Source organism: Rhamphochromis sp. 'chilingali' (genome assembly GCF_963969265.1).
Source record: "Rhamphochromis sp. 'chilingali' genome assembly, chromosome: 5".
Taxonomy (NCBI): Eukaryota; Metazoa; Chordata; class Actinopteri; order Cichliformes; family Cichlidae; genus Rhamphochromis; species Rhamphochromis sp. 'chilingali'.
In genome coordinates, this window is record NC_137932.1 from 36,596,453 (window position 1) to 36,608,636 (window position 12,184).

Sequence of the window (12,184 nt, forward strand, 5' to 3'; positions counted from 1 at the left end):
GCAACAAGGTTTTGATGGGACGATTAGAATTGTGCTAAAAATAAAGTGTCACGTACATCTGATTATAAAAACTATTAGGCTGTAGTGACCCATGACAATTTCATCCTCATGATGCAACGGCGTTTTCTTGTGGATTTGGTGAAAGACACTAAGATCCACTGTGCTCATATCTGCTCAGAGTGAAGGATTATCCTAAACTACAACAGATGGTGTGTGTGCAACTGGGGCACCTTTTCCCCTCTCAATGCCCAAACAGTCAGACCATTGGCTGTCAGCCTCACAATATCCTATACGACTGTGCTTCAACATATCTAATATATCTGTTTATTTACAGTTTTTTCTGATTGCTTAAGCACATTTATTGTAACTATTGGCTAATTTTGCAAAACTCTTCACACAAATAAGAAAACCTGTCACCCAATCATCAAAACATTGTAGTTCTCTTGCAAAAGCAAACACAGCTAGATTAACTCTTCACACCTTCGTAAAAATAGTGTTTCCGTATCAAACAGTACACACAAGCCATCATCTACTAAGCACACAATGCGCCAACTGCACACTGATGGTATGAATACAAAACACATCTGGCTTTTGCTTTCTCTGTGCACAAGGTAGGCTATGTCAGTTTGAGCTCATACTTCTGTCATAGATCCATAAGCATAGAGGGATCCAAACTTCAAGTACTGGTGTTTATTCAAACACATCAAAACAAACACAAGTGTTTATTTCCAAGTATAGGATTATTTGCAATCGCCATAATGACTATATGGGTTACTTGGTCTGCAGTGAACATGCTTCCTCTGCCCCAGCATCTGGTCATCTAGCAATTCTGTAAAGTAACAATTTCAGTATTTTTACATCAATGGTATTGGTGTGTTTCTCATTGGCATACGGCAGTGCTACAAATCTTTGTGCGAAGTGACTGTACTCACCGATTCTCATTTCAAGATGTCCTTATGGTACTTGCTACAGTGTAGCGGCTCGAGTTAGGCTGGACCCGTTGGCCAGCTACCCTCAGGGTCATTCCACGGTTGATTACATGGTCCACTATTGTAGCTCTGATGTCATCAGCAATTCTATTTCTTACTCTTCCTACCCTTCCTCTCACCCCTCCTCATCTTCCTCTCCTCCCTCCTCGTCTTCCTCTTGCTCCTCCTTGTCCTTGTCGTCCTCTTCATCCTACTTCTTCACCTCCACGTCCTCTTCCTCGGCCTCCTCTACTTCTCACTCTTTCTGCTCCCTCCATTGTACTCCGCACACACAGCTTACCTGTATTATAGTGCTTAGGCTGATTGCAAAGTGAACGAATTATCTAAAAAAGTTTTCACATGTGAAAGTGTGCCAGACAGTTGGCAAATTAGTGTTAATGATAGCCATACATGTGTATACTTTTGCTAGCAGTGTGTTGGAAATTTGGTAATTGAGTGTTGTGCAGTGAATTGTGCCTACAGTTTTGCAAAGTGTGTGTTACAAAATTGCAAACTGAGTGCAAAGCAGTTTTTGTGCTTTTAGTTTTGCAAACTCAGTGAGTGGTTTTGCTATAAGTCTGAATAGTTTTAGAGATTGTGCTACAGGAATCACAGTTAGGGTTTAAGCATTCAGAAAAAACTGTAATATACTCGACTGACTGCTTCTGCTGTGTGGTGTGCCAGTCTACTGTACATTTTTAGAAGTTTAAATTTACATCCACTTCTCTTTTAAACCGCCCCAACTTTTCTGTGAGAGACCCTCACTGAAGATGAGAGCTCAAGTGTGGTAGAGCAGTTTTCAGTGCAAGAGACTACAGTTTCCAAAGTAAGATCAAGACCCTCATCGTGCTCTTTTAAGATATTCAACAATGACAGAGAAAATTTAGCCGAAACATCAGAACCGTGGTGCGTAAAAGAGTCCCATCTTGTGCAGGCTCAAACCTGCACCAAGACAATGCTCACTCACTGACTCAACCAGCCATCACCTTTGGCCTTCTATAACTTCCTTGACCTTCAGTGTCACAGTGGCCATATTTATATCAGATAAGGCTTTTGATTTTATAGATCTGTTCTCAGAATCTTTTGATCATACCTCATTACTTGTAACACTTTTGGAAATGGTAACTAATTAGAAAATAGATATGTAGGGAAGGTATGGTAGTCATAGTTAAAAGTAACAACTGTTGAATGGGCATACATTGTCCACATTCATTTTTCAAAAATTGTTCAGCCAAACCTCTTGCTTAGAAAGCTTTTTTTTGTAGACCTGTAACAACGTCATGTTACTATGGCAACAGTATTTACTTTTTCCCTGGTGCAGCCCTTGAGGTTATCTGTCTGGAACAGGCCACTTTAGCCTTAAAAAACACAAGAGTGGCTCACAGTCACAGATGTGTGACTGAGATGACCACACAGAAATATATTCGCTCTCACTGACATCGAACAGAGCCAAGAGTAGGAAAAACTCTCTGAAACTGAGTGCTTCGAGCAGTCTGAAGCCTGAGCTGCTAGGTCATAGAGATTTCCTGCACGCTGACCTCAACTTTTTGTATTTGTCTTAATATTAGCATACACCATTGTAATGCAGGGTGGATGTAGCTCAGGAAGTAGAGGTCATGCATTCATCAGAGTGTGACAGAAAGCACTTATGTGTAGTAAAAAACAAAAGTGCTTCTATGAGTGGGTGAATGAGGCATGTTGTACAAAGCGCTTTGAGTGCTTGTCACACTTTATATAACAACCAGTCAATTTATCTTAGCTTACGTGTCAGAAAATAGCAAAGACAAAATAGGCTCATTTTGAAACTGATGACATTATTTTTCTGCTGAGGTTGTATTATTGAGACAGGACATATACAGTTGCTGCTGAACAGAAGACAATGATAAGAACCTCCACTATGTGACAGAGTGCAGCATAAAAAGGCCATCTCTCAGGAGTGACAGCATCAGTCACACAGACAGGCTCTTCTACAAGGCTCTCCATCATTTAGGCAAGAGATTCACTGGTAGCAAAAAATTCATTTGCTAAAACATCTAGCGGCAGAAATTAAGCGGCAGAACAGTAAATATAAAGAATGAAATGGCACACATCTTTAAGCTTGTTTCACAGGGAATTAATAGCATATTCAATAATGAATTACAAGGTGACAATAGAGGGAAGAAATACCAAAATTAAGTAATTTTGTTTAAATCTGCTTGTCACAAGGTCAGAGTGGATCTGTTGATCAGTGTCCTAGATGCTGTTCCACATTTTGATTCACCAGGATTCCCTACACAGTCAGAACAATCCAACAGGATGACTGCTCAGGCAACTGTCTGCTCAGGAGGAGGATCCATCATGTTTTCACTTCTTTAGTGAAGGGGAGCCCAATGAGTTGTCTTTGACGTACCAAGTATGTAGCCAGTCATTTATATAAAACACAATTAGGCAGAACGGTCATGTTGATCTAATGATGGACACTTCTGTTTCTGACTTGGAGAAGACTCATAAAAACTCAAGAGCCTTCTTATTCCAGCTTCAGATGTAGTTAGACATTTTGGACCCAACGTGCCACCAACTACCTACCTGCAGTTGTTAGACTCTGCATTTGGCACAGCTGAGGATGGGGAGGAACTGTTGGTGAGGTTCATGAACACGTAGCAAGATTATTATGGCTTACTTGCATCGCTTGCAGGTGGCATTGACCGCATTGTATATAGGGGAGGTATACAGCCACAACAGGTCAACAAACACTTCCTGAAACAGTTTTACAGTGGCTGTTGAGACCATGACTTGCTTGCTGTTCTGCAGCTAGAACTTAAGAATCAAGAACCCCCATCACTTGCTGAGCTTTTGTGGCTGCTGCGTACTGCAGAACATAGGCAAGAAACAGAAAGTAGTTGAATAAAACTGCACCTCTGTACTACAAAACTGAAGGTTGTCTCCCATAGACAGAATGTTCAGCAAGTGAAATACAGGCTGAATCTGCATCAAGCGACATCAGCAGGTTAAAAAAAATCTGAAAAAGCTGACCTGAAAAGCCAATTGATTTCCCTCATGGAACAAATGAAAACCACAGCTTCTAAGAAAGAACAGATACAGAAAGATGAAACTAAAAAAAACCTGACCATGCAAAGACCAAACCAGGGCCCTCTTACACAGCACCTCTACTTTAAAGCCAAAACTGTGGTAGTGTTTTCATTGTGGAGAGGATGGTCACATTGTGGCCACGTGTGAGTCAGATTCAACTCATGCCTTGGTAGCTGCAAAAAAGAAGGAACTAAGAATTGTCAGCAGTTATGGGAACGCCAGCAAAGGAACACACCTTCATTAAACTGAAGACATTCCCTGTCGTGAGACAGATGGGAAATGCAACGGGTCAAACACATATGACTGATAAGAAGCCTAAAGTGACCGCTAAGAAGTGTGTGATATTAACATTGCATGCTGAGCGAGGTCATTTCAAATTACCCAAAGGTTTGATAGGGGTAAAAACTACAGCACAGGTTCAAATGGAGGGCAATTGTGATAGCTGCATAATGGATACAGGCTCCCAGGTTACCACAGTTCCCGAGTCTTTTTACAATCAGAACATGCCACAACATGAGATCAGAGCAATCCTTGAGCTTTTGGAGGTTAAAGAAGCCAATGGCTAATCTATGCATTATCTAGGCTACATTGAGATTAATGTTGTATTCCCCAAGGACTTTTTGGGTGCTGAGGTTGAAGTTCTCACACTTGCATTAGTGGTTCTAGATGACTTGACTTTGGGAGATCAGGTAAAACACTGCGTAAGCTGTCTGATGAGATTCCATTTAAGCACAGTAAAGCTGTCCAAAAGCATTTGCAAGAACAGCCAGGTGTAATCAGGGAGTCCACGTCACCATTCTCTTCGCCCATAGTGGTGGTGAGGAAAAAGAATGGGAACATGTGTCTCTGTGTTGATTACAGGAAACTCAATTTGCAGACAGTGAAAGATGCTTACGCGCTCCCGAATTTGGAGGAGACCTTCTCCACGCTGAGTGAGTCCCAGTGGTTCTCTGTCCTCGACTTAAAATCTGGCTGGCCATCCCTCCCTAGTTCTGCTGGGGGTTTCTTCCTGTTAAAAGGGAGTTTTTCCTTCCCACTGTCGCCAAAGTCCTTGCTCATAGGGGGTCATATGATTGTTGGGTTTTTCTCTGTATGTATTATTGTAGGGTCTACCTTAAAATACAAAGGATCTTGAGGTGACTGTTGTTGGTGATTTGGCGCTGTATAAATAAAATTGAATTGAAATTAAATCAATACCGATCCTATCACTATGGGACTTGGTACTGCCTTGTATCAGGAGCAGGAGGGTCAGATAAGAGTCACAGCATATGCTAGCAGGGTTTTGTGTAAGCGTGAGTCTCATTACCATGCCCACAAATTAGAGTTTTTAGCCCGAAAGTGGGCAGTTACGAAAAAACTTTGTGATTACCTTTATGGTAGCCAGTTCAGTGACAGTAGTCCTTTAATACACTCAACAAAAATATAAACGCAACACCTTTGTTACTGCTCCCATTCCCCATGGGATGGACGTAGAGACCTAAAATTCATTCCAGATACACAATATAACCATCCCTCCCAAACAGTGGTCACAAATCAGTCCAAATGTGTGGTAGTGGGCACATCTGCTATATTGAGATAATCCATCCCACCTCACAGGTGTGCCACATCAGGATGCTGATCTGACATCATGAGTAGTGCACAGGTGTACCTCAGACTGCCCACAACAAAAGGCCACCCTGGAATGTGCAGTTTTTTGCGCTATTGGGGGTCTGGGGACCCAGAACCGGTCAGTATCTGGTGTGACCACCATTTGCCTCATGCAGTGCAACACATCGTCGCATGGAGTCTATCAGATTGTCAATTGTGGCCTGTGGAATGTTGGTCCACTCCACTTCAATGGCTGTGCGAGGTTGTTGGATATTCGTGGGAACTGGTACACGCTGTCGTATACGCCGGTCAAGCACATCCCAAACATGCTCAATGGGTGACATGTCCGGTGAGTATGCTGGCCATGCAAGAACTGGAACATTCTCAGCTGCCATCTGCCCTGAACAATGTGAACCATGATTCATCCGTGAAGCGCACACCTCTCCAACGTGCCAGACGCCATCGAATGTGAGCATTTGCCCACACAAGTCTGTTACGGCGACGAGCTGGAGTCAGGTCAAGACCCCGATGAGGACGACGGGCATGCAGTTGAGCGTCCCTGAGATGGTTTCTGACAGTTTGTGCAGAAATTGTTTGGTTGTGCAAACCAATTGTTCCAGCAGCTGTCTGGGTGGCTGGTCTCAGACGATCTTGGAGGTGAACCTGCTGGATGTGGAGGTCCTGGGCTGGTGTGGTTACACGAGGTCTGCGGTTGTGAGGCCGGTTGGATGTGCTGCCATATTCTCTGAAACGCCTGTGGAGACGGCTTATGGTTGAGAAATGAAGATTCAATGCACGGGCGACAGATCTGGTTGACATTCCTGCTGTCAGCATGCCAATTGCATGCTCCCTCATTGCTTGTGGCATCTGTGGCATTTTGCTGTGAGACAAAACTGCACATTCCAGGGTGGCCTTTTGTTGTGGGCAGTCTGAGGTACACCTGTGCACTACTCATGATGTCAGATCAGCATCCTGATGTGGCACACCTGTGAGGTGGGATGGATTATCTCAATATAGCAGATGTGCCCACTACCACACATTTGGACTGATTTGTGACCACTGTTTGGGAGGGATGGTTATATTGTGTATCTGGGATGAATTTTAGGTCTCTACGTCCATCCCATGGGGAATGGGAGCAGTAACAAAGGTGTTGCGTTTATATTTTTGTTGAGTGTATATGCAGTGAGCTATCGTTGGCTAGCAGCACTTTCTATGTTTAACTTTTAGCTTCAGTGCAGAGCTGGAAAGCTGAATTCTGATGCAGATGGTCTTTCAATGTGACCACATCGAAAACTGCTCAATGACACTGTTTCACAAAAAAGAGCAGGAACGTACATTCAGTGAACAGTGGTTCACTGAAACAGATCTGTCTGGTCAAGGAATCACAGTTGGCCCAGATGTGGTACCAGCTATCTGTGAGAAGCATCTCCTTGGCTGTAATCCAAGTGAAAACACAGACGTGGAGTGTGCGTTCACCCTAGTACACTCAGCCTTGTCTGTAGCTGCTATACCAGATGAGTTTGTAAATGAAGATCAGTGTGATGATTTACTAGTTATTCCCCACATGCCAGTAAAGCAGCTAAGAGCCAATCAACAAGCTGACCCATGTTTGAGGGAAACCATAGCTCAACTTGAGACTGGGAACAAGGTTTAACCCAACTTTAGAAAGCAACTGCCTGATATCCCCTTGCTAATTAGACAATTCAGTCTTCTTGAGCTACACAATCAAATACTGTACCGGACACATCAAGTTGTTGATTCTGTAACCTGACACACTGTTCTTCCGGAACAGTTTCGAGATGCAGTCCTCCAGAGTCTCCATGATGATATGGGAGGCTTACGCATTGTACATACTCTCAACCTCGGTGAGAACAAGATTTTACTGGCCAAGCAGATGTTGAGGGAAAGATTTTGAGAGAAAAGATTAAAACCTGTTAACACTGTGTTCTGAGAAAGTTCCTTCCTGAAAGCGCTGCTCCTTTGAGCCTATCATGTTCAAAGGACCAAAAGAGCCTGAGTAATATTAAGGACATTTTTGTACTTACAGACCAGTTTATTAAGTAAGCCATTGCAATCCCAACACCAAACCAGAAAGCTCAAACAGCCAATTGTCTGTGGGGTAATTTCATTGTCCGCTATGGGATTCTTGAACATTTGCACAGTAACCAAGGGCCTGACTTTGAATCACACATCATCAAAGAACTTTGCAAAATCATGGGTGTTCACAAAATACATACCACACCCTACCACCCTACCAGTGGAAACACTGTGGACTGTTTTAATAGGACTTTGCTGAACATGTTTGGCACATTGGAAAACAAAGGCAAATCACAGTGGCATAGCTATTCGAAACTGTCGGTCCATCCGTACAATTGTACAAAGAATGATGTAACAGGATTCTCATCTTATGAATTAATGTGTGGTTGTCAAACCAGATTGTCTGTTTTAGTGCATGCTGTCTGCCTGAGAGGGAAATATAAACTTGCTGAGTGGGAGTCAGATGTTTATGTTGCGGTAAAACAAGATAGAGATCTCCCAATTTACACCATAAAACCTGAGAACAAAGAAGCTTCTTGGCGAACTGTTCATCAAGTTCTCTTACTCCCGTGTGGCTTCATCACACCAACTGGGGAGAAGCCTGTTACGACAAAATTCAAGCACAAGCCAATAACGCGGTTATCAGCTAAATAGTATGATGAGACTGAGCCTTCTGAGACAGAGGAGGATACCATCCGGCTTCATGAGAGGCTTCCCAAAGAAACCACCCAATTCACCACAATATATGAGGTTCCTAAATCATACTTTGATAGAGCTGATAGTGAGATAGTGCAGCCAAGTTTAACTGAAGACTGCTTAGGCGTCGATGACACAGTGATCAGAGAAAACTTGTTTCATGATGTTTCATGTAGAGTGAAAAACACTTGACTGCTGATGCTCCCGAAAATGAAAGTGACTTAGCAGACATGTCCACTTTCTAGGGAGACGTTCTCCGAAGTGGAGAAGACTCTAACATTGACCCTAAGGACATTAACAACAAAGATTCACAGCAAAGTGTGGAAGGTTAAAAAAATGGACACTATTAGGCATTCAGTCAGAAGCAGACTTCAACCAGAAAGACTGCAGCACACCCACTTGGGAAACCCACTGATATCTATTGTGCAATATTTATTCCAAGGCTTAAAGCTTAGCTTAGCTTAACAGAGCAAAGTTTCAAAAACTCACCAGGGGCTATTCCCTCAAGTGGTGAAGTCACAGCCATTTCTGATGCAAAGTGACTTGCATTACTTTAGGAGAACAAAACTAACTCTGGTTTCATGACTGGTGAAATGTAAAAACATTTTGAACTTGTCATTTGTACAATACAATAAAAACAGAACTTGAATTTAAAACTAATTTTGTTCATGCTTCATTCCTCAAGCAGAAATGTTTATAGATATTTGTCAGTTAACTATGGTTAATGTGCATTTGAAGTAACTCTGACCTCGCTCTTAGGTCAGATTTTTTGATTTGGAGATCAAAGGACTCAAAGTCCCCAGAGAACTTCGAATTTTAGACCTTCTGGAAATCCACAGAAGGAGAATGATCTTCCATTGCAATGGATGTCGTGCCACAGCCCATATAGAACTCAATCTTGCAGTCCGATTGCCTGAATTGGGTTAGGGTTAGGACAAACTGTGCAAACCGTACATCAATCGTTAGACCGATTTCACACCAATAAACTGCTGAGATCACCTGACAGGCCTGAACTGGATAACACTGATAACTAAAAGGCCCGGGTCTTACTTTGGTATCTAGTCTACTCTATCAGAATACATCAATTTGTTGGAAAACATTATTATAAACTAATCAGTGTGTATATATGAGTACACAAAAAGAAAAAGAAAAAAAGATTTATACTCCACCAAGTCTGTTATTTTAAGAGAAGGAGAAAAGATTTGCTGTACCTGTGGAAGAGGACAGATTTAACCAGCGTCACCACATCTCGACTTGCGTTGTAACCTGCACATACAATGGCCACATGGATGGTCTGAGGAGAAAATGACAAAGCGATTAAGGAGAGATGTGCACAGCACAAGGAACAAAGTATAACTGTGAATTGGCTTAGTAAAAGAAAAAGAAAACAGTGATTGTGTGTTGGAGCATTCATTAACTCATTCCACCTCAATCCAAAGGGCAATTATAGTAACTGTCAAACAAAAGTTCTTAAACGTGTATAAAACTCAACTGTAAGATGAAGCTTTGTAAAATCGAATGAATTTTTAATGAGAAGATTGAGGAAATAGATTTGATAATACTTTTATGATACTATACTATATACTCATATGATAATATCTTCATACATTTAGAGCAGATATTCTAATAATTCTCAAATATATGTTGATTTCACAACATATAGTTGAACAGATGGCTGGAAGTTCTCCTTTATGATATTTTGGTAGACGGCAGAATTCATGGTTCCATTTACCACAGCAAGTCTTCCAGGCTCTGCAAAAGCAAAACAGCCTCAGACCTTCACACTACCACCCCCATATTTTACTGTTGCTATGACACTCCTTTTCTGAAATGCTGTATCACTTTTATGCCAGATGTAATGGGACACACAACTTCCAAAAAGTTCAATTTTTGTCTCATCAGTTTATATTTTCACAAGAATCTTGGGGTTCATCAAGATGTTTTCTGGCAAAACTTAGATGAGCCTTTATGCTCCTTTTGCTCAGCAGGGGGTTTCATGTTGGAACTTTGCCATGCAGGCCATTTTTGTCCAGTCTCTTTTTTATGGTGGAGTCATGAACATTGACCTTAATTGAGGCAATTGAGGCCTGCAGTTCTTTCAATGTTGTTCTGGCTCTTTTGCAACCTCTTGGATAAGTCGTCTCTTGGATGAGTGGGGTAATTTTGGTTGGCTGGCCACTCCTGGGAAGGTCTTTACATCGCAATAAAAAGCCCATTGAAACAACTGCTGCTGTGATTTGGTGCTATATAAGTAAAATTAGAATCAGAATCAATCAGAATCAGCATACATTATTAATCCCTAAGGAAATTGTATGGTTATGGTTGCTCCCTGTAATGGCCAAACCCGTGGCCACACTCTAAAGTCGGTAACTTTTGTATTTTCATTCTTCATTTGAACATAGTAATGAAGAAGACATTTTAGTTGCCAATAACTTCATTGATTGGTTTGGATACATTTGTTCTATTTGTAAGCGCGCACATTTAGTTTACTTATGTATTCATACTACTTCATTTCTTTGCTTTCTGACTAACCTTTGTCTTTTTATTTCTTACCTGCCATCATCCCTGGGAGTTGCTGGACAAAAGATGGTAGCTAGGGTTTGAAACCATTAAATATAAAGGAAGATAATTGGACCACACCACCACTTCCTGCTGAAGGGGGGAATGTGTGTTTTCTTTACTTTAAAAACAAAGTATTTGTATTTAATTAAATATTTGAGTTTAGGGTTTAATGGGGTTTTTTGATTTTCTTCTTTAGTGTTTAGTTTATTAACAAACTAGATTGTACTGCATCGGTTGTGATTTATGATTGTGTTTTGTTTGTTACCCCTCATGTGTCACAATGGTCTGATCAGCCATTATACAGTGGGGCAAAAAAGTATTTAGTCAGCCACCGATTGTGCAAGTTCCCCCACCTAAAATGATGACAGAGGTCAGTAATTTGCACCAGAGGTACACTTCAACTGTGAGAGACAGAATGTGAAAAAAAAAATCCATGAATCCACATGGTAGGATTTGTAAAGGATTTATTCGTAAATCAGGGTGGAAAATAAGTATTTGGTCAATAACAAAAATACAACTCAATACTTTGTAACATAACCTTTGTTGGCAATAACAGAGGTCAAATGTTTACTATAGGTCTTTACCAGGTTTTCACACATAGTAGCTGGTATTTTGGCCCATTCCTCCATGCAGATCTTCTCGAGAGCAGTGATGTTTTGGGGCTGTCGCCGAGCAACACGGACTTTCAACTCCCGCCACAGATTTTCTATGGGGTTGAGGTCTGGAGACTGGCTAGGCCACTCCAGGACTTTCAAATGCTTCTTACGGAGCCACTCCTTTGTTGCCCGGGCGGTGTGTTTTGGATCATTGTCATGTTGGAAGACCCAGCCTCGTTTCATCTTCAAAGTTCTCACTGATGGAAGGAGGTTTTGGCTCAAAATCTCACGATACATGGCCCCATTCATTCTGTCCTTAACACGGATCAGTCGTCCTGTCCCCTTGGCAGAAAAACAGCCCCATAGCATGATGTTTCCACCCCCATGCTTCACAGTAGGTATGGTGTTCTTGGGATGCAACTCAGTATTCTTCTTCCTCCAAACACGACGAGTTGAGTTTATACCAAAAAGTTCTACTTTGGTTTCATCTGACCACATGACATTCCCCCAATCCTCTGCTGTATCATCCATGTGCTCTCTGGCAAACTTCAGACGGGCCTGGACATGCACTGGCTTCAGCAGCGGAACACGTCTGCCACTGCGGGATTTGATTCCCTGCCGTTGTAGTGTGTTACTGATGGTGACCTTTGTTACTTTGGTCCCAGCTCT

General features: G+C 41.9%; 1 protein-coding gene across 2 annotated transcripts in view; it reads right to left on the reverse strand.

Moving 5' to 3' along the window:
• The window catches only part of large1 (LARGE xylosyl- and glucuronyltransferase 1), a 71,301-nt gene that overhangs the window by 33,410 nt on the left and 25,707 nt on the right, over positions 1-12,184 (reverse strand). For both annotated transcript variants that reach the window (XM_080882137.1, XM_080882136.1), the window contains exon 4: positions 9,569-9,651. In XM_080882137.1, the coding sequence (XP_080738263.1) occupies positions 9,569-9,651 (83 nt within the window). The remainder of the gene's footprint in view (positions 1-9,568; positions 9,652-12,184) is intronic.